Here is a 26,363-nt window from a genome sequence, read left to right as displayed (position 1 = left end):
GCCAACTTTGTGCAAATTAGTTTTCAATTTGTAATAATTAGGTGTTTCCCTGCCAGAAACGTAGTCCTGCTTTTTAAGTATGAAATTTCACTTGTGTCAGATATCTGTCTCTCTTCCGGTTACCCACCCCCATTCATTTATGCAAAGAAAAATGATTAGATTACATTGATGTTGCATGCAGTTTTTATTCACAGTAAAGTATAACTTTTCATCATGTGCATGTATTTCAAACATTAGATTTTCTATGGCCACCAATTGTGAGTAATGTAACAACCCCTGATTTCTCCATAGAAGTGTGCTAGATTCGAGACTTGCCGCTAAATCCTCCTTGCAGGCCGCAAGCAAGCAAGACATGGTGCTGCTCGCGTGGCTTATCCACATTTATGCATGTTATTTAAATCCAGCCTCTGGTGGGTTCCTGTCAGTACCGGCGTATAGGGTCGGGTTGTGGACCGTGACCTGACTAGGTGAAGAAATAGAGGTGCTCCTCTTTCTCCTTGTCCGAGATGTCGCATGCCTGGCTCTTCTTCAGCTTGGGGGCAGGTGGCTGTGATCTGACCATCAGTTTCTTGCCAGTCTGGAGAAAAGGCCCCATGTGTTAATATCCACAGGCATGTTTGTCAGACCTTATGCTTACAGCCTACGGTATTTAGTGGAACAGCCTGCAGTAAGCTGAGTCAGGTTGTGTGACGCACCTTTTTTTTTATGTCTGCCTGGGCTCTCTCTAGGGCCTTCCTGAGTCTCTCCTCCTGGTGCTGCTTCACCTGATGCATCTTGTCATCACGCAACCTGGGGGGGGGGGGGGGGGGGGTGATGGGGGGGAATTAACTCTGTGGTAACTAAAATATCCTGTTTATTTTTTAGAAAACTCCGTTGGACGATCCCGGGAATCCAGAAGAAATTGTAATCAAATCTGCAATGCTCTAACCAGGATTCTGTGAAACCTTGGGGCTTTAGGGAAAGTGAAGAGATTTTTGTCACCCTACTTAAACGTTTCTTTCCTAGTGTGCCTATTAACCACTCTCATCAACAAACCAGGGGACAAATAGGCGGAGCCTAAATCCTATACTGTAGCCTAACGAGGTCTTACGTGGCTGCCCTTCATCTTCCCCGTACCTGAGCCTCCTCTCCCTCTCCTTGGCCCTCTCGGCCAGCAGCAGCCGATCTTTGGGGATCAACTCCACGTTCTCCTGCAGCTCTCCCAGGCGGTTCTCGATGGCTGTCAGCATCTGTAGGGTGCTCAGGTTGGCTTCGCTGTCGCCCACACAGGCCCGGTACACGTCAGCAACCTTAGCATGCAGGGAGTCTAACATACCCTCCTACGGAGAGGATCACATGACCAGGGGTGAAAGGTCGTATATGGCACGGGTAGGTAATTCCTCTCCTAATCAGTTCACATCTGGGAACTACGGGAGTGCGATACTAGCGGGTAAACGCAAAGCCCGGAAACGTACATTTCTGGGATTACTTTTGTAGCGTCAGCCGTTGGGGACCGACAGTCACTAAAGCAGCCTCGGGCCTGCTCCCTTTCACACTCTCACCTGGTGGTCGGACTTGAAGTTCCCGAAGTTGAAGAGGCGGGACATCAGCTCCAGCTCGTCCGCGCGCTCGGTCTCCCTGTGGATGGCGTGAGTCACCGTGTCTATCTGCTGAGTCAACTGGTGAGTCTCCATCTCCCTGCAGAGGAGTGGGGACGGAGAGGGGATAGCACGCACAGGAAACATGGCATGTGAGGAAGGAGAACCCAGCAGGGAGGAATGTCGACAGAGAACCTCAGGATCAGTGTCAACACATCAACTCTATTGCTCCTCATAATCAGGCTGTTCACTCCAGTCCTGGAGGGACAAAACATGTCTGGTTATTGTATCTTCTTGATAGTTAATTTTACTCACCTGGTGTCCTGTGGGTCTTATTTCAAGCCCCTTATTTAAGGAATTATAAAAAAAGTGTCTTGGCCCTCCTGGGGTGGAGTTCAAATGTTCTGTACAAGAAACTACATTATGAAGAGCTACTTTGTTATACCACTGAACAGACAATCACTTTTGTGACAGTGAGCCTTTGTTTCACTGCCCTCTTGGCCCTCACTTCCCTTTGTATTGACCTCTGACCTCTACGCTCTGACCGTCTTACATCTTATTGCGGTTGTGGTCCATTACTTGTCGGAACTCCTCCAGGGCCTCTTCAGTCTCCCTGGAGTTTTGGATCAGGGAGAGGTTCTGTTCCTCCAACTCTGTCAGCAAATCCAGCAGCTGTCTCGGGTCCTTGAAGTATAGCTTCGGGTCCTCCTGTAGGGGGCGACAAACGGAGTGGAGAACAGTTGGTGACTTTTTATTAGATTAGATTCAGCTTTATTGTCATTGAACAAGTACAGTAAAATGAAAGGCAGTTAGCATCTAACCTGAAGTGCAAATAGAAGAGGGCAGAACAGGTATTAAGTATGTTTATATTACAAGTGGAATGTATAGATGTGCAATTAAGGCCAATAGAGGAGGGCAGAAAAATGTATTAAGTATGGTGTTTGTTACAAGTGGCAATTCTGAATGGCATTCTAGATGATTAATCAAGGCAAATTGAAGGAGTAAGGTAGCACGTGCAACCAGGACGCAGGGAAAGCAGCAATCAATCAAATGTATTAAGCCCTTTTTACAACAGCAGTTGTCACAAAGTGCTTTACAGAGACAATGAGGTCCCTGAGGTGGACATGCGTGTGTAACAACGTAAAAATGCAAGTACAATGGCAATTCTTCATGTGCTATGAAGGCACATTTTATTATAAAACAATTAGGGATATATTCTTTACAGGAACATATAGATTTATTGGGTTCGATTTCAGATTTGGTAGGTATGGAGGTATTTAATGTTTTTCAATACACAGGCCAAAACAAATATGTATGTTAATGGTTTGTTTGTTACTTAATCCCATGAAGTGTGATGTTTTGAGTGTGATTTTACATGACTTTGTTTTAAGGCATGGGAGTGTATTTGAGTCAGTTCTTTTGTATTTTCAAATGCATTAAAAGTACAGCAAAAAATGTAATGTTAACATTACATTTTAAATCATTTAATCTGCATTAAAATTGGTCAATTCATTCAAATCTACATTTGGTTTATCGTTGACTGACACACATATTAGCCAGAACGCAGCAATCCTCGAGCGCTACTCACAATCTTTGAATTACCACACTAACCTCATATTCTGAGCTGTCAGTCTCCAGTTCTGCCACATGACTCCTGAAACAGGTAGGAATTGAGCAGCGTTTAAAAAATTATAGCTTTTAAGAAGAATGTTATCACTTACATACAGACTCACACTGTGCATGCACACAAACTCACAACTTTTCACTTCGGCCTGCTGACTTTGTGGAGGGGGCCCTTGCATCCTGTATGGGGGGCAGCTCTCGGCCTGAATCGGATGCCCTGCTCTCTGTCCCTGTGTTTATGAGAGAGAGGAAGAGTCAGAGGGAGATGATCAGGGTCATTTTAGTGTGTGAGCAGGCCCGCCACCAAAAGGGGGCTTAGCCCCCCCTCAGTTGAATTTTCAGCCCGCCCAATTTAAGTTTTGAATACCCTTTAGAAAAATTGCAAAAAAATAAGATTTGCCCCCTCGCCATTTTTAACGGTGAGAAAGGGCGTTGGGCGATTGAAAAAGGGCAAACAAATGTAATTAAATATCACATACTAGTACGTATTTTCCGATTAGCCCTCTCGTCTTTTTCTTTGAGCTTGTCCTTGGTTCCAGACTTGTCCTTGGTCTTGGTCCTCTGTGCCTCTTGCCATTCTGGAGGGGACAACCTGAAGAGGAAATCCTTGTAGATGGCGTACTCCTTCAGGATGTCCTCGAACTTAGAGATCTCGCTGCGTGTGAGGAGAGCATGCATACCAACACAAAACGTACAGATGTGTCTTTTAATGTTGGTGAATGTACCTAATTCATTGATGCATTGATGCTATAGCTGCCTGAAAGCATCTGTTCCAACATCATACTGAGGTGGCAGTCCTTGTCCGTCCAAGCGGTGGCTACCCACCTTATTATTACCTTTGGTTTTTAGCCAGCAGAGGTTTGTAATAGCCGTTTAAAGAAATGTTATCCATTAACATGTTCAGGTTGTGTAACAATCTAATCTAACACATAAGCAAACAAGAAACTAGGCTTGCCTAGTTCAGATGGCCCGCAATAGAAAGAGTTGCCATCTCGTTAATTGGCCATTCGTGAATGACATTGATACAGTAAAAATGACTAATGTTTCTTACTAAGTTTACCTCCACCACAAATAGCGTCTATGTATTGCGTTTGCCACTGGCCGTTTTAACAGCGTATTAGCCAGTAATACGCTTTACCAGTTTCTACTAACTTGCTGGAATAGTCATAAGAATTGAGCAATTGCTAGCAAGTCTGCCAAAGCTATCTAATTTCATGGCAAAACAACATACTTTTTTTTCATTCAATAAAGGCAACGATAACTAACCTTTTCATCAAATGGAACGACGAGAGAATCGCGGAATCTACCAGAAATAATTAATAAATGTCGTTGCTCTCAATAGATTCAAACTCAGGTCTTCCACATGAGAGGCACTGACTTTAACCACTACGCCAAAGTATTACACGTTTCAGGAGTCGCTATAGACTCCATTGAGGATTGTGTTTAACTATCAAGTTTACCTCCGACATAGCGTCTATGAACTTTATTGCTTTTGCCACTGGCCGTTTTAACAGCTTATTAGCCAGTAATAGGCTTACTTGTATCTACTAACTTCCTGAAGAAGAACTTTTCCATGCCAGAAACAGTCACAATATAACCGTAAACAGTTTTATTTCAGGCTTACCATAATGTAGATACTAATGGTTTTAGCCAGCAAAGTTTTCGTCAATACGGAATAATTCATAATGTGTACATTGCTTCGCCTGCGAGGAGTCCACTGCTCTAACCACTACGCTATTTAACAAGGGTAGTCACTCATTCAGTCACTCACTCAGTAAGAGACATTCGCTCTTCTTGCGGTCTGGCAAAAAAAGTTACATTATTTCTTAATGGTCCCCATCCTGGCTGTGATCCTATATGATACCCACCTCCCAATGACCAGATCCCTGGCTGTGATCCTCTGTGGTACCCACCTCCTAATGACCAGATCCCTGGCTGTGATCCTCTGTGGTACCCACCTCCTAATGACCAGATCCCTGGCTGTGATCCTCTGTGGTACCCACCTCCTAATGACCAGATCCTTGGCTGTGATCCTCTGTGGTACCCACCTCCTAATGACCAGATCCCTGGCTGTGATCCTCTGTGGTACCCACCTCCTAATGACCAGATCCTTGGCTGTGATCCTCTGTGGTACCCACCTCCCAATGACCAGATCCCTGGCTGTGATCCTCTGTGGTACCCACCTCCTAATGACCAGATCCCTGGCTGTGATCCTCTGTGGTACCCACCTCCTAATGACCAGATCCCTGGCTGTGATCTTCTGTGGTACCCACCTCCCAATGACCAGATCCCTGGCTGTGATCCTCTGTGGTACCCACCTCCTAATGACCAGATCCCTGGCTGTGATCCTCTGTGGTACCCACCTCCTAATGACCAGATCCCTGGCTGTGATCCTCTGTGGTACCCACCTCCTAATGACCAGATCCCTGGCTGTGATCCTCTGTGGTACCCACCTCCTAATGACCAGATCCCTGGCTGTGATCCTCTGTGGTACCCACCTCCTAATGGCCAGAATCCTGGCTGTGATCTTCTTCGTTTCTGCCACCTTCTCCATTTTCACTTTGGTCTCCAACTCAGCACTGTTCAAAATGGAGACACCGTGTTTTCACCATATTCTAGGATTAGGAGATGAAGTGCTGCATCACAATTAACACATCAATTACCTCTGCAGACTTGCAAAAGATTTTCCCGGGTGTTGTGTGAACGTTCTGTGCCAGTCACTTACACTTTGATGGCCTCTACAGAGTTCTTGTCATTCTCTCTGAGGAACTCGTCGAACATGACAGCATTTTTCTCCAGGAACTGCTCGGCGCGAGTCAGTTTCTTCTCCTCATCTGTCGCCATTTTCTCCAGTTTTTCTATCTCTCCACGCTTTACTGCCAGGGAGTACTGGGGAGAGAGACGGGGGGTGGGGTGGTGGTGGTGGTGGTGGAAATGGGGATCAGTGGATGGATGAGGGAGAAAGGTTGAATCCATCACCCATGTCGTTGCCACGGGTGATGTCCAAAGCAATGGCAAAAACACATGAGACGTGAAGAAAGCGTTCCTTGACTGCACAGGCTACATAGGCTACTGATCCACTAGGAAACGCAGGCTTTCCTTCTTACCTCCAGCAGAAACAACTGCCTTTTCTTGGATATGTACTCTTGCATACCCTCTTTCTCAATATTACCATCTGAGAAGAAACGGCATGTTTAGTTATACAGTATGTCAACCGTTGAAGAGGCCAAATAAATTGCCTTGCTGCCCAAAAGCCTTGCCAAGCACCACACCAATCCCACAGGTTATTATTATTATTATTTTTTGGAGAACAGGTTCCCCAGTTTCTGGTCGGTTTGTCCATCTCCACCTTTGATCATGGCCGCCCTCATGGCTGGACCGTTCGGAAGCTGGAAGGGGATGCTTTCCTTCTCCGCTGGCTGGGCTGAGTCCTCTTCATCCAGCCCCTCCCTCAGCTTCCTGCGGAGGTCAGTCTGCCTGGCCTTCACGCGGCCGGCGTATGTCACTTTCTCATGGACCCGCAAACCCAACTGGCTCTGCAGCTCCTGGGAGAGGAGACGGTTGACAGGGTAAGTAGCGTTGGCCAGAGATGACCAAACGGCACCCATGGTCCTGTTTACACCGCGTGCCAACATGTCCTTTGTCACACACGCTGAAGTATGTGGACCAGATGGTTGTCACGTGTAGGTGGTTAATAGGCTCGTAAGTATAAATGGACAAGATCAGGATGACAGAAGAATGTTTAAAACACGTATGACCGGGGCTCTGTCCAGGTCACTTTTCAACAGTTGAACAGAATAGATAATATCAATGCTTAACTATAGTTGTGCACACACATACACCTACATACACACACACACATACACACACACACACACCAGTTTCCTGCGCTCCTTCTCCTTGTGCCTGATCAGGATGACGTTGTCGTCGTCTGGCATTTTGAAAGGATTCGCCCCAGTCTTCTTTTTGCCACACTCTTCACGCGTCACAGTACAGAGGGGTACAAACGCCAACAGAGAAGGGTAACCAGTGTTTAACTGAGGCTTACATTTAAACTGTTACCTGTATAATAATCTCTCAACACAACAAGAAGGTTTCATACAGTTCCAAACCCTAAGCAATTGATTATGTTGTCTGTAGATGTTATTATGCTTCATCTACAGTAGTTGACTAGTAGATTTCACCTTAGCCTATGACTAAGTGGGGTTAGAGTGATGTAATTCGGGTCAAATCCCCAATGGGTTTGGAACAGGTGGTTTCCATGGTTATTTCCTGGTCTCTTTATTTGACAGAATCATTCTAGGGTAAATTCAATTACATCAAAAATATTAATGTTAATTAGTTAGGTGATGTTTCGCTACCATAGCAAGTACCTGCAGACATCAAGGCCTTGGTTGACCTCGTCAACTGGCCAGCTGTTAGTGGAGCTGCCATCGGGTATGGTCCTTTTTCTGACACACAGAGAAGTGAGAAAAACAGAACTAGAAATCATACCCAGTGGAAACTGCAGGCTATTGTGTGTGGTAGACCAGTACTGTGTCAAAAGACCTCAGAGGCTCCCAGTATGTATTTAGGGTCACAGGCATTATATAGTGCTATATAGTAGTGTATCTGTGAGTCAAGATGAATTATGTATAAGACTGCAAGTTTGCATACTTAGGAGCAGTACTAAGGCTGGAATTTTCACTTAAATATCCCACAATGAATAAAGGTCCACAGGTTATAATGTAGCATATAATGGTGATTCAAACAGGTTAATTCTAGAATGATAATGTTAATTCTAGAATGGAACTGTTACAAAACATTTCAAACAGTGTATCATCTGTCACGTGTCAACTATTTCAAAACAACTAATAATTATGTAACAATGAAATGTACTTACCTCCGATCTGATTTTCACTCACAATGTCTTGCTAAAACACTGCATTTATTCTAGCTTGTTGAGAGGATTTGGCCTTATAACTTTTTAACTCGTTTGTTCAGAGTTTGTGTTCTGTTGCTGTGGTAACATCGTTGTTCAGTAGGTTCTAGTTTCTTACCACTTGATGACGCTGTTTCCCAACATTCTCTACCATTGTCAAACACTTTCTGTGATACTGCATTCCCAAGGACTCACAGGAAATGTCAGGATTAGATTTTTATGAAACAATACATTTCCCTGGTGTCTATTTGCTTACTTTGGGCACAAAACCATAAATTAGGTTATTATTGCTTAATTTTGGCTTTTGTGACAGACCACAAAATTCAACTGATATAGCTTACTGTACCACCAACATAATTATGTTCTGCTCAGATTACCCCTGAAGTGCCCCCTCATGTTAATGTCAGTGGTAAGCCTATGTTGTCATGAGTGTTTCCATGTACCCCCTGTGGAGAGGCCAAGTATCCTGAGGGGTCCTAGTACCCCTGGTTGGGAACCTTCAAGCCTCATATGATGATTATATACAGAACATTAAAGTCAATGAGCAGCTTCTACATTTATCTAAATTTTAAAATAATTTTGAATGTACAGGATGACATTGAAGACTGGTGTCTATTTCTTCATGTGTCCTCCAGTGAAGGACAAAAGTTTCTCAAACTGCTGTTGACCAATAGCCTATAGACCCTGAAGAGGAGTGGTGCAATCCCCTCTAGGCTTCGCAACATTATTGACCCCCCAGTGTACTAAAATGCCCTGGTCACTTTTGTACAGTACCAAAGACCAGTCTGGTAGAAGTTGTAGGGTTTTGTACAGTACCAAAGACAAGTCTGGTAGAAGTTGGAGGGTTTTGTACAGTACCAAAGACCAGTCTGGTAGAAGTTGGAGAGTTTTGTACAGTACAAAAGACCTGTCTGGTAGTAATTTAAGGTTTTCATACAGTAAGAAAGACCTGTCTTGCAGAAGTAGGTGGGTTTTGTATGGTACCAAAGACCTGTCTGGTAGAAGTCAGGCTTTTTAAACCAAATATTAGCACAATATTTCCCAATTCCTTTATCCTGGATAAAAAAAGTATTTTATTGGTAGGTTTTTAAGCACAGAGGCAGCATTTGGGTGTGTCAATAGCAGCCGACAACAGTGAACTGTTTAGTTTTATTTCACACACACACACACACACACATACAGGACAACATTTCTTGGTCATGATTGCAGGCCCTTTCTGAGAATAATAAAAAAAAAAAACAATTGAGTTGAAATGCAGATATGCAATCAGTCTAACATGCTAAAAATATATTAACATTTGGCTCCAAACAAGCTTCATCCGGTTCCTCAAGGTCCAGGATGTAGGTCAAAGACCAAGTGGCAAATACACGGCTCAGAACAGTTCTCAATTCCCCTCTGCATTCCTCTAGGTCACATTCATGAAGGCATAAAACATTTTGCTTCTGAGAGCAAAAATTACTTTTTCACATTGGACGTGTCTGTCCTTTGACAGCTTGGTCCGGTCCGTCTGGCGCCTAATGAACAGGACCCGGGTTTAATCCAAGGTCTGACGTGTAGCTCACAACAGGCCTCCCGGATGTTTGATGCGTGGATTAAAAGGTCAGAGCAGGTCGGCCAGGGCCTGTGGTTTACCCTCCAGATAGCCATAAACGGGTTGACATGTCGTACAACAATGTATTACATTCATAACCAAGACACTGACCAGCAAGACCCACGCTGACAGACGGACAATGGTCATGGTCATTTTTGCTAATATTTGATTATATCTTTTCATGTGACAACACTGAAGAAATGACACTTTACTACAATGTAAAATAGTGAGTGTACAGCTTGTATAACAGTGTACATTTGCTGGTATCAAGAGAACCCTGAATTTTCCACTTCTTAATAAGTGATTGAACAGTACTAAGTGGCATTTGCAAGGCTTGGATGCCTTTTTATATCCTTTTCCATCTTTATAAAGTTCCATTACCTTGTTACAAAGGTCTTTTGACAGTTCTTTTCTGCTCCCCATGGTTCAGTATCTAGCCTGCTCAGTGCATCCACGTGAGTGCTAACAAACTCATTGACTATTTATACACAGAAACTAATTGCAATATAAAAAGCCACAGGTGTGGGAAATTCATATTAAGTTGCCATTCACCTTAAGTTGCCATACATATACAGTATCTCACAAAAGTGAGTACACCCCTCACATATCTTTTCATGTGACAACACTGAAGAAATGACACTTTGCTACAATGTAAAGTAGTGAGTGTACAGCTTGTATAACAGTGTAAATTTGCTGTCCCTTCAAAATAACTCAACATACAACCATTAATGTCTAAACAGCTGGCAACAAAAGTGAGTACACCCCTAAGTGAAAATGTCCAAATTGGGTCCAATTAGCCATTTTCCCTCCCCGGTGTCATGTGACTCATTAGTGTTACAAGGTCTCAGGTGTGAACGGGGAGCAGGTTTGTTAAATTTGGTGTTATCGCTCTCATACTCCCTCATACTGGTCACTGGAAGTTGAACATGGCACCTCATGGCAAAGAACTCTCTGAGGATCTGAAAAAAAGAATTGTTGCTCTACATAAAGATGGCCTAGGCTATAAGAATATTGCTAAGACCCTGAAACTGAGCTGCAGCACAGTAGCCAAGACCATACAGCGGTTTAACAGGACAGGTTCCACTCAGAAAATACCTCGCCATGGTCGACCAAAGACGTTGAGTGCACATGCTCAGCTTCATATCCAGAGGTTGTCTTTGGGAAATAGACGTATGAGTGCTGCCAGCATTGCTGCAGAGGTTGAAGGGGTGGGGGGTCAGCCTGTCAGTGCTCAGACCATACGCCGCACACTGCATCAAATTGGTCTGCATGGCTGTGGTCCCAGAAGGAAGCCTCTTCTAAAGATGATGCACAAGAAAGCCCACAAACAGTTTGCTGAAGACAAGCAGACTAAGGACATGGATTACTGGAACCATGTCCAGTGGTCTGACGAGACCAAGATAAATGTATTTGGTTCAGATGGTGTCAAGCGTGTGTGACGGCAACCAGGTGAGGAGTACAAAGACAAGTGTGTCTTGCCTACAGTCAAGCATGGTGGTGGGAGTGTCATGGTCTGGGGCTGCATGAGTGCTGCTGGCACTGGGGAGCTACAGTTCATTGAGGGAACCATGAATGCCAACATGTACTGGTACATACTGAAGCAGAGCATGATCCCCTCCCTTCAGAGAGTATTCCAACATGATAACAACCCCAAACACATCTCCAAGACGACCACTGCCTTGCTAAAGAAGCTGAGGGTAAAGGTGATGGACTGGCCAAGCATGTCTCCAGACCTAAACCCTACTGAGCATCTGTGGGGCATCCTCAAACGGAAGGTGGAGGAGCGCAAGGTCTCTAACATCCACCAGCTCCGTGATGTCGTCATGGAGGAGTGGAAGAGGACTCCAGTGGCAACCTGTGAAGCTCTGGTGAACTCCATGCCCAAGAGGGTTAAGGCAGTGCTGGAAGAATAATGAGTGCACACACACACACACTAAATATAAAAATGGCTGTTGAGCTTCACAATTTAGGAAATGGCTATAAAAACATGCCTGAAAATACTCATCTACACCATTGGAGCAATAGTTAGGAAATTAAAAAATCGACCATAGCTGCTGTAAACCTGCCTTGAAAATGAACTGATATATTGAAGAGGATGCTTTGAGATGTAAACATTTCTTCAAGAATCACAGTTAGAGAATTGCAGAATTTGGTTAAATCTTTATGTAACCAAGTCTCCAAAACTACAATTAGATCTCACCTCACTTACAACAAGCTAGTTTGATGTCTGGCCATTAAAAAGCTTCCACTTTTAACAAAAGTCGGCACCTGGAGTTTGCTAAACATCACTGGAACCTTGATTGGAACCAATTCTATAGTCAAATGAGACAAAATAGCCTTTTGAACACAAAAAGACTGTCATATGGAAAATAACCTCAGTGACCCACAGTGAAATATGCTAGTGGATTTGTGATGTTTTTGGGCTGTCTCCGCATCCCGAACCCCTGGGAGCCTGGTCAGGATACATGACATCACAATATCTGTCAAGCACAGGGTGATTAAAGAACACAATCTGTCCGCCATTGCCAGGGGGCTAAAAATCGGATTGTTCATGGATTTTCCAGTAGAATATGCTAGACCCCTGACCTAAACCTACAGAAGAAAGTTCACAAGCAAGGACCAGGTACTCTGTAGCATTTGGAGAGATTCTGCATTGAGGAATGATTTCATATCCCTCGCTATGTCTTCTCCAACATCATCAAATGTTAACAGTGAAGACTCAGTGTTGTTGTCTTGACACAATGTAATAAATACGCAAATGCCAATGGTTCCGATGTATTTTGAAAGATTTTATTGATACTCTGAACAATTTTAACATAAAATAAAGGACAGAGTGTAACATAAAGCCGATAAACATCTATTACATTAACTGCAGATTACAATGTATGGTACATTTTCTGTAATTTCCTCTAAAGAGAGCTGAGGTTAGTTCACACTGATCGACCTTTGAGATAATACATGTGATGCTGTGTACTATCCACCACCAGCATATATATGTCAAGAAAAATCTACAGAGTAATTGTAAGGATATCTGAGGTATCTACTTCCACTCTCCTCCTTGAGGCGTTATGAAAACGTGGCCACCTCTCAAGCAGTTATGTGAATATGCTTAAATACAGGTTACTGGTTTTCCCAGAGTAACTTGCTACCTCATCATGTCTTTCTCTCCGGAGGTTGCAGAGACTGACTAATGTCAGATCAAGAGCATTCTAATGGTTTCCAAACACTTCCTGTTTGTGTAGAGCTGGCTGCACTGGTTGGCCTACATTCTTCCTGGTTATAGGTTCCTCTCTTTGTAACTAAACCTGGAGCATGTTGGTTAAAGGATGGGTGTTGTGTCCATTTGCATATTGCAGGTTTCCAGCCTGCAGTTACAGAAGGAGCTATGTTGACCCCACTGCTGTGTGATATTTGTCAAAATCCTTTACGATAACTTGTTAAACAGCAAATGTATGATAAAATAAAAACTAAATAAATAAATAGGGTATATAATTATAACAGAAACACCATTCTAAATCACATGCAAACACATGTAGTCATATAGTACACAATGATCACTGGATTATAAATGCAGATTAAAGGGGAAATTGATAAGATTGTTACAGTGCTACTAGCATAAATACAAGCAGAAACGACCAGTAGACATCTGCAGGGAATGTTTTAAGTTAATGTTTCAAACGATTTTTTCCCTACAAAACTGATCCACATGCCTGAGATATTCCACATGTACACATCTCGTCAGTCCGTCTATCTGTTTACAGACATCTGCAGGTAATGTCAAGTTAACGTTTCAAACGATCTTTTTCTACAAAACTGATCCACATGCCTGAGATATTCCACATGTACAAATTCCGTCGGTCTATCTACCTGTTTACAGTGACTTGTAATCTCCTTATAATCACTTTAGACATCCGCAGCACGATCCTTACAACCCAAAACCACCCTGGACAAACGGATACTATACTGGCCTCATTCCGTAAGGGAAGACGAGGCAGATAGTTGTGTTATTGTTCAGGTGCAGTGTTCTACACAGTGCCCCTAGACACATGCACTGTTTTGGTGCATAGACAGAGGGCACAGTTAAGAACACAGCGTTGCTATAAGATTATCCAATTATTTTTGATGGCCTACATAATGAGGACCCCGTGTTACAAACAACTTTAGAGAAAATCTTGGTATAGAAAGATATACTCATTTGAACACTAGATTATTTTCAAAGGCCAAAATATTAGCTTTTTATGGAGTCATGAGAATCTCAACTGATCCACCAACCCGGTCTTTCAACAGATGTAACCCCTCCTGCGACGATCAGCAGATTTGAGTAAAACGTGGAAATTGTAGATTTCCTCAACTAAACCTCCCAAATGTAGGCGCACACATCCTGATTGACATATCCAGAGACCAGCCCCAGTGCATATTGGCCAATAGAGGCACAGAGCTAGGTCGAGCCTTCAGATCCAACCTCTTATGTTGACTCGCATAACACACACATACACCAGCAGTCATGTGACGGTAATATAGTACAACTCCACATACTCGCTGTAGTCAGTCTGAACCGTGCTGCTTGGCAAGTCTCAAGGGCAAATCCCGCATTTGAGCGATATTCCTAATCGAATGCCGAGAAGTAAACGCATTGGAATAAAAAAGAGATTTGTATATGCTTGATTGAATAAGGTAAGAAATATATTTTCCCCCGCGGTCTCTTTTCCTTGGCAATGGGTCCAGCAAGACATCTTGGGCGTGCGGTTTTCTCCAACCTACACGACTATATGCTGCAGCACGCTGCGCGCTGGACGAAAACATGTTTACGTTGTAGCCATCTGGCTGCGCTTTAACCACGCGTCCTATACGCGAAAGAGCTGAACGTGTGCACTTTTTGCTTCAAACAACTAGAATAAAAATGTACACATAATTGTGATTTACATTTTATTAAAATACCACAAGCTATTTTGTAAAATTATATTTGAATATATTTTTTAATATGCAGTGTTTCTTATGTAATAGCATGTGACTTCCTCAATTCAACAATTAAATAGAGATTAAAGCACTTAGAGATTAAAGCACTGATTTACTGCTTCGTGTGCATGTGAGACTATGTAGATTTACAAGAAAAACGGCCAAGGAGCATATACGAAGGGAAGCATTATGCAAGTTAGGGTATATATTTATGTGTAACGTGAATCTGCACATCAAGCAACTCTCCAGTTATTGAAGTTAATATTTTGGGTGTTCAGTGAACAGCGCGTCAGGCGATTAATGCACTATTAGGAGCGCTCAGGGCTCACTGCTGCCCCACGCGGTATGTTGGAATTGTTAACCGTTCCAATGACGGGTTACTGTCGGTCACCAAGCCCAGAGGCCCGGAAAAGGGGTCGGCGGTAAAACATCCATGGCAGTGTTCAGCTTTTCCTACACCAACTATCTACGGGTCTTTGGTTGAGTATTAACCGGCAGCCCACTTCTATTTTCCACGAATTTGACTTTTGATCGAATGTATGAGATATTTTCAAATCTGATTATATTTTCACAGCTTGTAAAATACAGTGAAAAATATTAGTTAATTGATGCGTCTGTCCAAAAACAGCCTTATTGTTTAATGCTTCTAGCAAATTAGGCTAAACATTATTTATTTTTTCAACATTAAGATTAATTTGACATTTTAATAATTGCCTGAAACATTTAAATTAAATACAATCAAAATACCTAATCTCTTAGGCAACAGCGTGTGAAATTCAAAATAGAAACTTGCAGATTTTGAACATGCTGGTCAGGAATTGAGTGGAAGTTTGTAAAACAGGTGGTTTGTATATTCATGACTTCTGCTTAGGTTTGTTATTTTTTGTCTGTCAACTCTTGTCTGTGTGTTAATAAAGTAAAATATATTACTATATAAAGTATATAATACACATGCATTATACAAAAACAATTTAGTAACTTTCTCTCTTTCCTAATTTGTTTGTCTAGATACATCCTGACTGGAAATCTTGGAATATAAGACTTTTCCTACTGAAGCATTGTTCTTTATCACTCGTGAGAGAACAATATATACTTATCTCTCTGTAGAGAGAAGCGAACTTGCTGTGGTGACCCTGTCCTGGGTTTATTTGGTCCTCAATTCCTGGTAGCAATTCCTGTAAACAGAGGAATACATTCTGTGGCAAATCTTTTCTTGGCCCTTAGCCAGGAATGGTGGATAACCTCCTAGTGAGCAGTGAGGATACTTTTGTACATTACTGTGGCTCTCCTCTGGGATATCACCTGTCGGACATGGTTACGGACGCTGGGACCTACCAGGTGATGCCCTCTCCCTTCTCCGATGATGACCTGAGCGAGTCGTCCAGCCCTCGCTCCTGTTCCAGCCCGGATTCTCAAGTTCTTAGCTCCAGCTATGGCAGCAGCTCGAGCGCGGAGAGCTCGGACAGCGTCCTGGACTTCCTGCTGTCCCAGACCTCCCTAGAGGGAGCAGGGCCCGGGGCGGCCATCCCCATGTCCCTGCCCACCTTTCTTTGGGACTCACAGAGGGACGCCCCAACGCACCCACAGGCCTTGAAGGAGGAGCGTGTGGACTTCCCGGTTTGGTCCTTGGTGGATATGGAAGAAACCTCCTTTCAACCCACCTTGGAGGAGATAGAGGAGTTCCTGGAGGAGAACATGGAGGTGGTGACGTCCATTAAGTCGGAGGCCCGGGAGGGGGTGCTGGGGCAAGACTTGGGTCTGGAGGAGATCTTGGGACTGGGGGTGGGACTGGAGGTGTACAGGGAGTCCTCATCCCCAGGGCCGAGGCCTGAACACTCAGGCCAATCTGAGGCGGCGGAGAATACCACCACCAGCACCGATAACAGAAGCTCGCCGTCCACGCCGGCACCAGAGTCCATCAAAGGCCCGCAGGACCTCAGGCCCACGAGTGGATCATTACCCAGCAGGCCCGGCTCCTCAGCGAGTGGTGCGAACGGGATTGGCTGCGGGGTGCCGGTCATCCTGCAGATGCAGATCAAACAGGAGCCTGGTACCATGACTCCGCCTCCTCAGGTTGTCCAGCACCCCCCACAGCCGCCGCCACCGGACATTAAAATGGCCCAGTTGCTGGTCAACATCCAGGGGCAGACCTTTGCCCTGGTGCCCCAGCTGCTGCCCTCCGCCAGCCTCAACATCTCCTCCAAGTTTGTGCGCATTGCCCCGGTGCCCATTGCGGCCAAGCCACTGGGTCTCGGGGAGGTGGCGGTGGGGGGAGGGCAAGGCCAGGGGCTCCTGGTGGCGGGTCAGAAGTTCCAGAAGAACCCGATGGCGGACCTGATCAAAATGCACAAATGCACTTTTCCCGGCTGCACCAAGATGTACACCAAGAGCAGCCATTTGAAGGCCCACCTCCGAAGACACACCGGGGAGAAGCCCTTCGCCTGCACCTGGCCGGGCTGTGGATGGAGGTCAGTGGTGGCTTGTTGATGATCCTTTAATGGGTTTGCTGGGTCAAATGACCATTCAACTAAGTACACACAAAAATATACACACACAACAGCATATATCCTCCATTGATCACAAAACATAATGATGCTATAGCCTCATCACCACACATGTTATCGTAATTGTGTCTGAGTTTTGAAGTCCAAGAGTTTAAGACATCTTAAAAATTGATTTGAACATCGTTGCTTCGTGGTTTTTGCAGGTTTCGTGTGGGAGACATGTCAGAGAGACCATGTTTTCACAATGTGGATTACCACCCATTGTTATCGTGTGCCATTTCTTGTCATAACGTGGAAATTGCAGTTAGGTCCATGATTTTGGCTCTGTTTGCCACCACTAATGGATTTGAAATGAAACAGCCGAGATGCAGTGCAGACTTTCAGATTTAATTCAAGGGGTTGAACGAAAATATTGTATGAAACATATTTCATACACAGTCCCCTTATGTCAGAGGCAAATATAATTGGATAAATTAACACAATCATAAATAAAATGTAAATTTTTACTACTTTGTTGAGAATCCTTTGCAGGCAATGACTGCTTGAAGTCTGGAATGCATGGACATCACCAAACACTGGGTTTCCTCCTTTGTTATGTTTTGCCAGGCCTTTACTGCAGCTGTCTTCAGTTGTTTGTTTGTTTGTTTGTGTGTCTTTCTAACTTAAGTTTTGTCTTCAACAAGTGAAATGCATGCTCCATCGGGTTGAGATCAGATGATTGACTCAGCCATTGCAGAATATTCCACTTATTTGCCTTGAAAACTCTTGGGTTATAATCAACTATAAATTCAGTCTAAAACAACAAAATATAAAGAAACGTTAGAAGCCACTGTAGTTAAGATACCGACTTCAATGGAGTGTGGATGTGGAATGTTTTATTTTTGACTTTGAGAAACAAGTTATTTCTGATGTCATAAGGGAACCCACAGTAAAGTAAGGCAATTACATTTTTGCAAAAACATGTAAAACTGACAACTCTGGAAAGCTAACATATACAGCTTTTCAACTGTTGGGAGTTTTGTAACCGGTTGAATGATTGGTTCAACAGATTAAATTCAACTTCAACTGAATCTGAGCAGACAATATATCCCTATACACTTCAGCTGCTTCTGCCTTCTGTTACATCATCAATAAACACTAGTGACCCTGTGCCATTGGAAGCCATGCATGGCCATGCCATCACACTGCCTCAACCGTGTTTTACAGATGATGTGGCATGCTTCGGATCATGAGCCATTCCAAGCAGGTTGATATTAGTTTCATCTGTCCAAAGAATGCTGTTACAGAACTGGACTGGCTTTTTTAGATGTTTTTTGGCGAAGTTTAATCTGGCCTTTCTATTCTTGAGGCTTTTGAATGGTTTGCACCTTGTGGTGAACCTTCTGCATTTGCTCTCATGAAGTCTTCTCTTCATGGTAGACTTGGATAATGATATGCCTACCTCCTGGAGAGTGTAGTTCACTTGGCTGGATGTTTTGAAAGGGTTTTTCTTTTCCATGGAAAGGATCCTACGATTATCCACTACCGTTGTCTTCCGTGAACGTCCAGGCCTTTTTGTGTCGCAGAGCTCGTTATTTTTTCTCAGAATGTACCAAAATGTTGATTTGGCCACTGCTAATTTTCCTCCTATCTCACTGATGGAATTTCTATTTTGCAGCCTACGGATGGCCTGTTCTACTTGTGTGCATTAAGAGCTCCTTCCACCTTTCTCATGACGCCAACTGTACATGAGGTTCAGTATTCCTGGACTTGTTTCATTTTTGGCTATGGTTATCACTCTGTCACAGTTGATCAGTAGTAACAATGCTGTGAATATTTATATTTATCTACCACTTGATATAGCATTCTCTCTGTGGTATTATTGGAGTCTACTCCAAAGCAGTTCTTCCAAGTAAGACATGATTTACTTAAGAAACTTCGCACATTTTACTTGCAAAACTGTCAAGAAGGTGATGGCTGTCAGGCTACATTCAGCATTGTTTGGTGGGGAGGTATGAACGTGCTTCATCAGATTCCCACTTGTCAGGATCCGAGATATCTGGGATGGCGTGAGAATGGCCTGGGTGTCTTATTCCTGCTGATGAAAGTGAAAACTCAGTCGAAGAGTGTTCGTTGGAGGTCACACCGGCGCCTTGCGCCGTGACTCGACAGCTGTGCCGTGCCGGGGACTGAGTGTGCTCCCGCTGTGTGTGTGAGTGTGTCTGTGTGTCAGGGTTTGAGTGTGTACCTGTGTTTGTATTGCTGAGTGTGATTGTGTTATTGTGTGATGGGCTGTGAGTTTTGGGGGGCCTCGGTACAGCTGGATGACTTCCTGAGGACACTGGCTGAGGTGGAGAGAGTGACAGCATCGGGGGAAATGGAGTCACCTTTGGTTTCCTAAGCTAGAAGGGAATGTTATCTAGCTGTGTGCCCTACGCAGACCTCACTGGACATGGAGGGTCAAAAAACAAGACTAAATGTGACGTGTGTGGGTGTATGTGGAAGTCTGTAACTGGACGTCTGTAATTGACACTTGGTAACTGGAGATCTGTAATTGGCACTTAGTAACTGGAGGTGTGTGATTGACATTCTGTAACTGGTGGTCTGTAACTGACACTCAGTAACTGGAGATCTGTAATTGACACTCAGTAACTGGAGATCTGTAATTGACACTCAGTAACTGGAGATCTGTAATTGACACATGGTAACTGGAGATCTGTAATTGGCACTTGGTAACTGGAGGTGTGTGATTGACACTCAGTAACTGGAGATCTGTAATTGACACTCAGTAACTGGAGATCTGTAATTGATACATGGTAACTGGAGATCTGTAATTGACACATGGTAACTGGAGATCTGTAGTTGGCACTTGGTAACTGGAGGTGTGGGATTGACATTCTGTAACTGGTGGTCTGTAATTGACACTCAGTAACTGGAGATCTGTAATTGACACTCAGTAACTGGAGATCTGTAATTGACACATGGTACCTGGAGATCTGTAATTGACACATGGTACCTGGAGATCTGTAATTGACACATGGTAACTGGAGATCTGTAATTGGAACTTGGTAACTGGAGGTGTGTGACTGATACTCGGTAACTGGTGATCTGTAATTGACACTCAGTAACTGGTGGTCTGTAATTGACACTCAGTAACTGGTGGTCTGTAATTGACACTCAGTAACTGGTAGTCTGTAACAGACGGTCTGTAACTGTGTAAGTGACTGTTGCCTCTATGGGAAAGTGTGATGTCACTGCTGTTTTCTAGGCCTGTGTGTGTGTGTGTGTATGTGTGTGTGTGTGTGTGTGTGTGTGTCTGCCATCTCCTTGGAATATTAGTTTGGATTGAATCGCCATTCCATTGGTCCCTGATATGCTCAAGCCTTCATGGACTCCAATCAGCTTCTACTCTACTTTCCCACTGTGAGCAATCTGTATCCCCGAAAAGGCTACTCCATTGGTCAATACGCTTAGGATGACTTTGGTCACCAATTCGGTCATCTCCACCAGAGGAGCCTGGCTGCAGGAGTTATCCAGTCCACACATCTCTGCCCTACAAAATGTGTCTTGTTTGGACCCAAAAGAAAGGATTTTAGTTAAGGAGGGGAGGGAGGTTAGAGAGAGGGAGAGGAAAAGAGAGAGGGAGGGAGAAGGTAGGGAGAAAGAGGAAACACGAGGGTGGGGAGTGAGAGAGGAAGGGGGGGGTCATGGGGATGGGTTGGGATGGGGAGAGTAAGAGAGGGGAGGAGATTTTCCCCACAATCAGGCTGAAGGAAAGCAGTGTGGAAGTGAGATGAACAAAAGGTTAAGCGCTGAATAGTTACCATGACTGTGTGAATGGAACGTCTAGGCTGACAGTCTGCTACACACACACACACACACACACACACACACACACACCAAAATCGAGTTAAACCTCTCTGGTACTGACATTGATGTTAAAGTGTCACAAGGCCAGAGAAACACACTCCATACTCTCCGTGCTTTCAAATGATCAATTCTCTATAGTGGACATGAAAGGCTTCACAAAAATCTTTCAGGTTTTTATTTGTCTTTCTTATTTTTGATTAGTAAGAGACTGTTAGTAATATAACAGGGATTATTATATTACCATTAGTAGAGCTGTTGACCTTTGTTTTAATTACCACTGGTGTAGTGACCTAACTAGTGTGTGTATAAGTACTATAGTGTATAAAGTTTAGCTACTTAAGTTGTGAGTATGCAGTACCAGACAAAAGTTTGGACAGACCTACTCAAGATTAGTGCTTTAGTTTCACTATTTTCCACATTGTAGAATAATAGTAAAGACATTTATATAACACGTGGAATCATGTAATCAAAAAAGCGAGATTGCAGCAATTCATCATTCTGTCATCTCTGGCTATAACGCCTAAGAAACAGACAGAGCTTGGCTTTTAGCCTCAGCCATTCATTACATGATAACTGCATGCAAAGAAACTGTTCAGCAGTATAATCTGGTGGCACTTGTCAAATTTACCGAACTAGTGAGGCTTGTGGGTAAAGGGAGCCAAGATTGACTGCAAACACACTGGTTAAACCTGGCATGGTATAGTCAGTCCACTGGTTACACCTGGCGTGGTGTAGTCAGTCCACTGGTTAAACCTGGCTGGGTGTAGTCAGTCTACTGGTTAAACCTGGCGTGATGTAGTCAGTCCACTGGTTAAACCTGGCTGGGTGTAGTCAGTCTACTGGTTAAACCTGGTGTGGTGTAGTCAGTCCACTGGTTAAACCTGGCTGGGTGTAGTCAGTCTACTGGTTAAACCTGGCGTGATGAAGTCAGTCCACTGGTTAAACCTGGCGTGGTGTAGTCAGTCCACTGGTTAAACCTGGTGTGGTGTAGTCAGTCCACTGGTTAAACCTGGCTGGGTGTAGTCAGTCTACTGGTTAAACCTGGCGTAATGAAGTCAGTCCACTGGTTAAACCTGGCGTGGTGTAGTCAGTCCACTGGTTAAACCTGGCTGGGTGTAGTCAGTCTACTGGTTAAACCTGGCTGGGTGTAGTCAGTCTACTGGTTAAACCTGGCGTGATGAAGTCAGTCCACTGGTTAAACCTGGCGTGGTGTAGTCAGTCCACTGGTTAAACCTGGCGTGGTGTAGTCAGTCCACTGGTTAAACCTGGCTGGGTGTAATCAGTCCACTGGTTAAACCTGGCTGGGTGTAGTCAGTCTACTGGTTAAACCTGGCGTGGTGTAGTCAGTCCACTGGTTAAACCTGGCTGGGTGTAATCAGTCCACTGGTTAAACCTGGCTGGGTGTAGTCAGTCTACTGGTTAAACCTGGCGTGGTGTAGTCAGTCCACTCATTATGGCTTACCATTCTGTCTGCTAGAAGCTGTGAAAAAATCATCCTGACTGAATATTCTGCATCACTCTTCTATTTCTGGATCACTGTCAAAATGTTTGAAAATAATATGGAATGAAACCACAAGTAAAATTTCCTGTCTGTTGCTATGACCAACAGAAGAAATGTAATCAGACGAAAGAAATAACATCACGTGACGTTACTGTTCTGTTCTATTCTAAATCTCTCTGCTATCTGTGTTTATTTCACCCAGGTTCTCGCGGTCGGATGAGCTCTCGCGGCACCGGCGGTCTCACTCAGGGGTCAAGCCTTACCAGTGTTCTGTGTGTGAGAAGAAATTTGCCCGCAGTGACCATCTGTCAAAACACATCAAAGTCCACCGCTTTCCGCGAAGCAGGACACTGCGCTCAGCAAACTGACCCCATCCAGATTCGTCTTCAAGGGACATAGGCCAAAAGAGATGGAATTTGTGTGAATGCGTTTGGGTGAGAGAGTGGTATGAGTTATGGTGAGGGTTAGTGAGGGAGTGGGTAAGTGCGAAGGGGGGAATTTGAGAGTTTGGGGGAGAGAACTAGAGTGAAATAGAGCATGCCAGAGAGCGAATGAGAGATATAAGAGAGAGTGCCTTGACTTCTACAGTCAGCAGAGGTACTGTGCTATAATTTATTGTAGAAAGCAAAACCATGAAACAACCAAGCAAAACCAACAAATGACAGTTGCCATCTTCTTAGTAGTCAATGTTTATTGAGATTCTTGATGCGTTTGGGGCTTTTATGTTGAACTAAATTTTCTTTGTCAGTCCTGTCGTTTAAGACAAGCTTTTTTCATTTGAGATGAAATGTGTAATTGCTTCCGTAATAGCCTGGTGTTTTCTATTTTACCTGGATATGACTGCCTTTATCTTTTAAAAAGCGCCAATGTCTTTGACATTCCTCATCCAGGGTGGGTTTCCCCCCGGAAACTTTCTCCTTGTTTTTTGTCTAGCACTTAGCTCATTGATGTGCATGGTAATTAATCTCCTACTCATTCAGCACACTGTCTATGCAAAGGGAGAGGCGGAGTCTGTTGTCAATTCTATACATGAACTACTGATTACAAATAAGTACATGTCACTATAAGCTATCTGCACAGATTTTAATGCAAAGCAGTTGAAGGTAAAAGAACGGTAGATGGAATAGAAATGAAATAGCAACAAAGAAAGAACACAGTTATGATTGTAGATTGTTTTATGTGTAAAAAATGCCTTCCAATCAGTGTTTTGGTGTCGCCTTCTGCTTTGTTTTAAACTGAATTTGTGTATATTTTTGGTGTCAGTGGCACAAGCTCATTGTAAGACTCTTGTCTGGCCTTAACCCACCACAACATCCTTACCTTGGCGACACAATCGTCAAATAAACCATTGCAGACATGTTTCATGGAAAACCTGTGAGATGCGGTTCTGGAGGCGTAACGAAAGGGGCTCCTCATGGGAATGAATGTCTCTCTGATGTTCTTCTTTCTTGGTTGCTGGTAATAAAAAAAAAAATGAAACAGATAGTGAAGCTGTTAGCGCATCTGGCCTCTAACAAAAAGGTTCTTAGTTTAAATCCCTGAGCCTCCAAGGTGAAAAATCAGTTGCTCTGTCTAAAACATTTAACCCCAATTGCTAGCTCCTAATTTTAGTTAAACCCTGTTTGCAGTTAACGGCTAAAATAATGTAATTCTTGAACTCAGCTAACCAATACGATCTATACTGGAACACCCACAAGCCCCTGTTCTCACGAAGCTGGCGTCAGGTCTGTTGATACGACTACACCATGCTGCTGTACACCTGGAAGATCGGCCTTCTGGGAACTAGAGTCACAACAAACTCATTGAGACCATGACACAGTTTTCTAATGTCCTGTTTGCCCTGTTTTGAAGATATTCAGTGTGTGAGATACCGTCCATTCATAGATTAATGTTTGCAGACAACAAAAGCAGGGTACACCATTACTGTACATCATTCCTTCATTCAATTTTTGAATTGTTGATGCTTGTTTAAAAGACAGGTGTTTTATCGCATCCTATGAATGTATGTAAATACGCGGGAGTGTAAACAACTGCATCTCTGCGGAACTCACAGAAAACAATTGTGATAACATATCTTATGTCGGAGCTTGTGAAGGTTTCTAGTGTAAACCCTAAATGTGTACATAATATAACGTTTCAGTACATATGAATATATTATATATTTTTCTTTGTTCTACCCGAGATGCATTTACAAATAAAAAATGAAAACTGTCCTGTGAACATTACTTTTTTTTTAAATGTCTTTACATTGTCTCATGTAATATTACAGTTTTAGGTGGAAACACATAATTGTTGACTAAAATGTACACTACCGTTCAAAAGTTTGTGGTCACTTGGAAATGTTGTTGTTTAGAAAGAAAAGTAAATATTTTGTCCACTAAAAAACACATATATATAAATACAGTGTAGCCATTGTTAATGTTGGAGATTACTTTTTTTTTATGGAAACAGAACATTTGCCAAGACACTGAAGATCTTGTTCAATGATGTGTACAACTCCCTTCACAGAACAGGGCAAACTGGCTCCAACCAGTATAGAACAAAGAGGACAAAAACATTAGAGCGTCCAGTTTGAGAAACAGACGCCTCACAGGTCCTCAACCGGCAGCTTCATTAAATTGTAAATAAATAGTAAGACCAGATGAAAAAATGCTGGAGGAGTGCTTGACACCAACTTTAAAGCATGGTGGAAGCAATGTGATGGTCTGGGGGTGCTTTGGTGGTGTTAAAGTGGGAGATTTGTACATGGCAAAATGGATCTGGAAGAAGGAAGGCTATGACTCCACAATGCCATGTCACACCCTGTGGATGGAGCTTGATTCCTCCTACAGCAGGACAATGATCCAAAGCACAGCTCCAAACTATGCAAGAACTATTTACGGGAGAAGAGAGTCAGCTGGTATTCTGTCTGTAATGGAGTGGCCAGCACTGTCACCGGATCTCAACCCTATTGAGCTTTTATGGGAGCAGCTTGACTGTATGGTACGTAAGAAGTGCCCATCAAGCCAATCCAGCATGTGGGAGGTGCTTCAGGAAGCATAGGGTGAAATCTCTTCAGATTACCTCAGCAAACTGACCTCTAGAATGCCAAAGGTCTGCAAGGCTGTAATTGCTGCAAATGCAGGATCGTTGGATAAAAGCAAAGTCTGAAGGACACAGTTATTATTTAGATTAAAAATAATTGTTTCTAACCTTGTCAATGACTATATTTCCTATTACTTTTGCCATATTTCTTATTCAAAATCATTATTATGTATGCTTTTATGGAAAACACAGAGATTTCTAAGTGACCCTAAACTTTTGAAAAGTATTTATATATAAAGTTGGGACACAGGCATGTTTACCACCAGGGGTGCCGAATGGAGGGTGCGGGGGTTAGGACGATTCTAAGGGTCATTTTTTTAAAACATTAGGTAAAAAAAAAAAATCTATCAACTATTAAAACATTACATCATTAACCTATCTACCTATCCTGTTTTCTTGTTTTTGACAAAAAGTAAACATCCAGTATATATATGAAAAAAAGAGAAATGGTATCCGTCTTCGATCATATAGTGAATTCCACTTATAAGAACTGACAGAGACTTCAACTTTGGTGGTAGCTAGCTGGCAACAGCTCCTTGACTCGTGTGCATGCTAATATAAAGAAAATACTTCCACCGGACTCCACATATTTACGAAAAATAAAATGTATGGTGTTTATTCAGTTTGCTTCACAGTTAACAGATTACGTTAAAGAAATATTTTTAGGCAAAGTAAAGTCATTCCTACATATAACCAATGCAACTACGGTAAGAAAACTGTGTTGCTCCGCCGTCCAAAACCCAGGACACCCACTTCG

The 26,363-nt window shown here is 43.3% G+C and overlaps 2 protein-coding genes across 4 annotated transcripts; one reads left to right on the top strand and one right to left on the bottom strand.

The window, feature by feature from the left end:
* Window positions 1-311: 311 nt before the first annotated feature.
* cfap100 (cilia and flagella associated protein 100) lies at window positions 312-8,183 on the bottom strand. 3 transcript variants are annotated; one of them, XM_010894981.3, is made up of 15 exons: window positions 8,083-8,183; window positions 7,574-7,651; window positions 7,079-7,176; window positions 6,550-6,745; window positions 6,308-6,375; window positions 5,926-6,089; window positions 5,699-5,779; window positions 3,680-3,855; window positions 3,334-3,430; window positions 3,189-3,231; window positions 2,131-2,285; window positions 1,542-1,677; window positions 1,117-1,319; window positions 696-789; window positions 377-577 (listed from the first exon to the last, which is right to left on the bottom strand). In XM_010894981.3, exons 2-15 carry the CDS (start codon window positions 7,632-7,634, stop codon window positions 464-466), a joined length of 1,686 nt encoding a protein of 561 aa, XP_010893283.2. In that variant the 5' UTR covers window positions 7,635-7,651; window positions 8,083-8,183; the 3' UTR covers window positions 377-463. The 3 variants fall into 3 exon arrangements, with proteins under 3 accessions (XP_010893284.2, XP_019910896.2, XP_010893283.2); XM_010894982.4 differs by lacking the exons at window positions 6,308-6,375; window positions 6,550-6,745 and having other exon boundaries at window positions 312-579; window positions 697-789; XM_020055337.3 differs by lacking the exons at window positions 6,550-6,745; window positions 7,079-7,176; window positions 7,574-7,651; window positions 8,083-8,183 and having other exon boundaries at window positions 312-579; window positions 697-789; window positions 6,308-6,433.
* Window positions 8,184-14,203: 6,020 nt separating this feature from the next.
* On the top strand, window positions 14,204-24,740 carry LOC105024790 (Krueppel-like factor 15). Its single transcript, XM_010894980.3, has 3 exons — window positions 14,204-14,386; window positions 15,677-17,136; window positions 22,725-24,740. Exons 2-3 carry the CDS (start codon window positions 15,899-15,901, stop codon window positions 22,888-22,890), a joined length of 1,404 nt encoding a protein of 467 aa, XP_010893282.1. The 5' UTR covers window positions 14,204-14,386; window positions 15,677-15,898; the 3' UTR covers window positions 22,891-24,740.
* Window positions 24,741-26,363: the final 1,623 nt, after the last annotated feature.

Source organism: Esox lucius, chromosome 17 (assembly GCF_011004845.1).
Source record: "Esox lucius isolate fEsoLuc1 chromosome 17, fEsoLuc1.pri, whole genome shotgun sequence".
Lineage (NCBI taxonomy): Eukaryota > Metazoa > Chordata > Actinopteri > Esociformes > Esocidae > Esox > Esox lucius.
The sequence above is the reverse complement of the archived record's forward strand: the minus strand, read 5'-3'. Positions and strand labels throughout refer to the sequence as shown.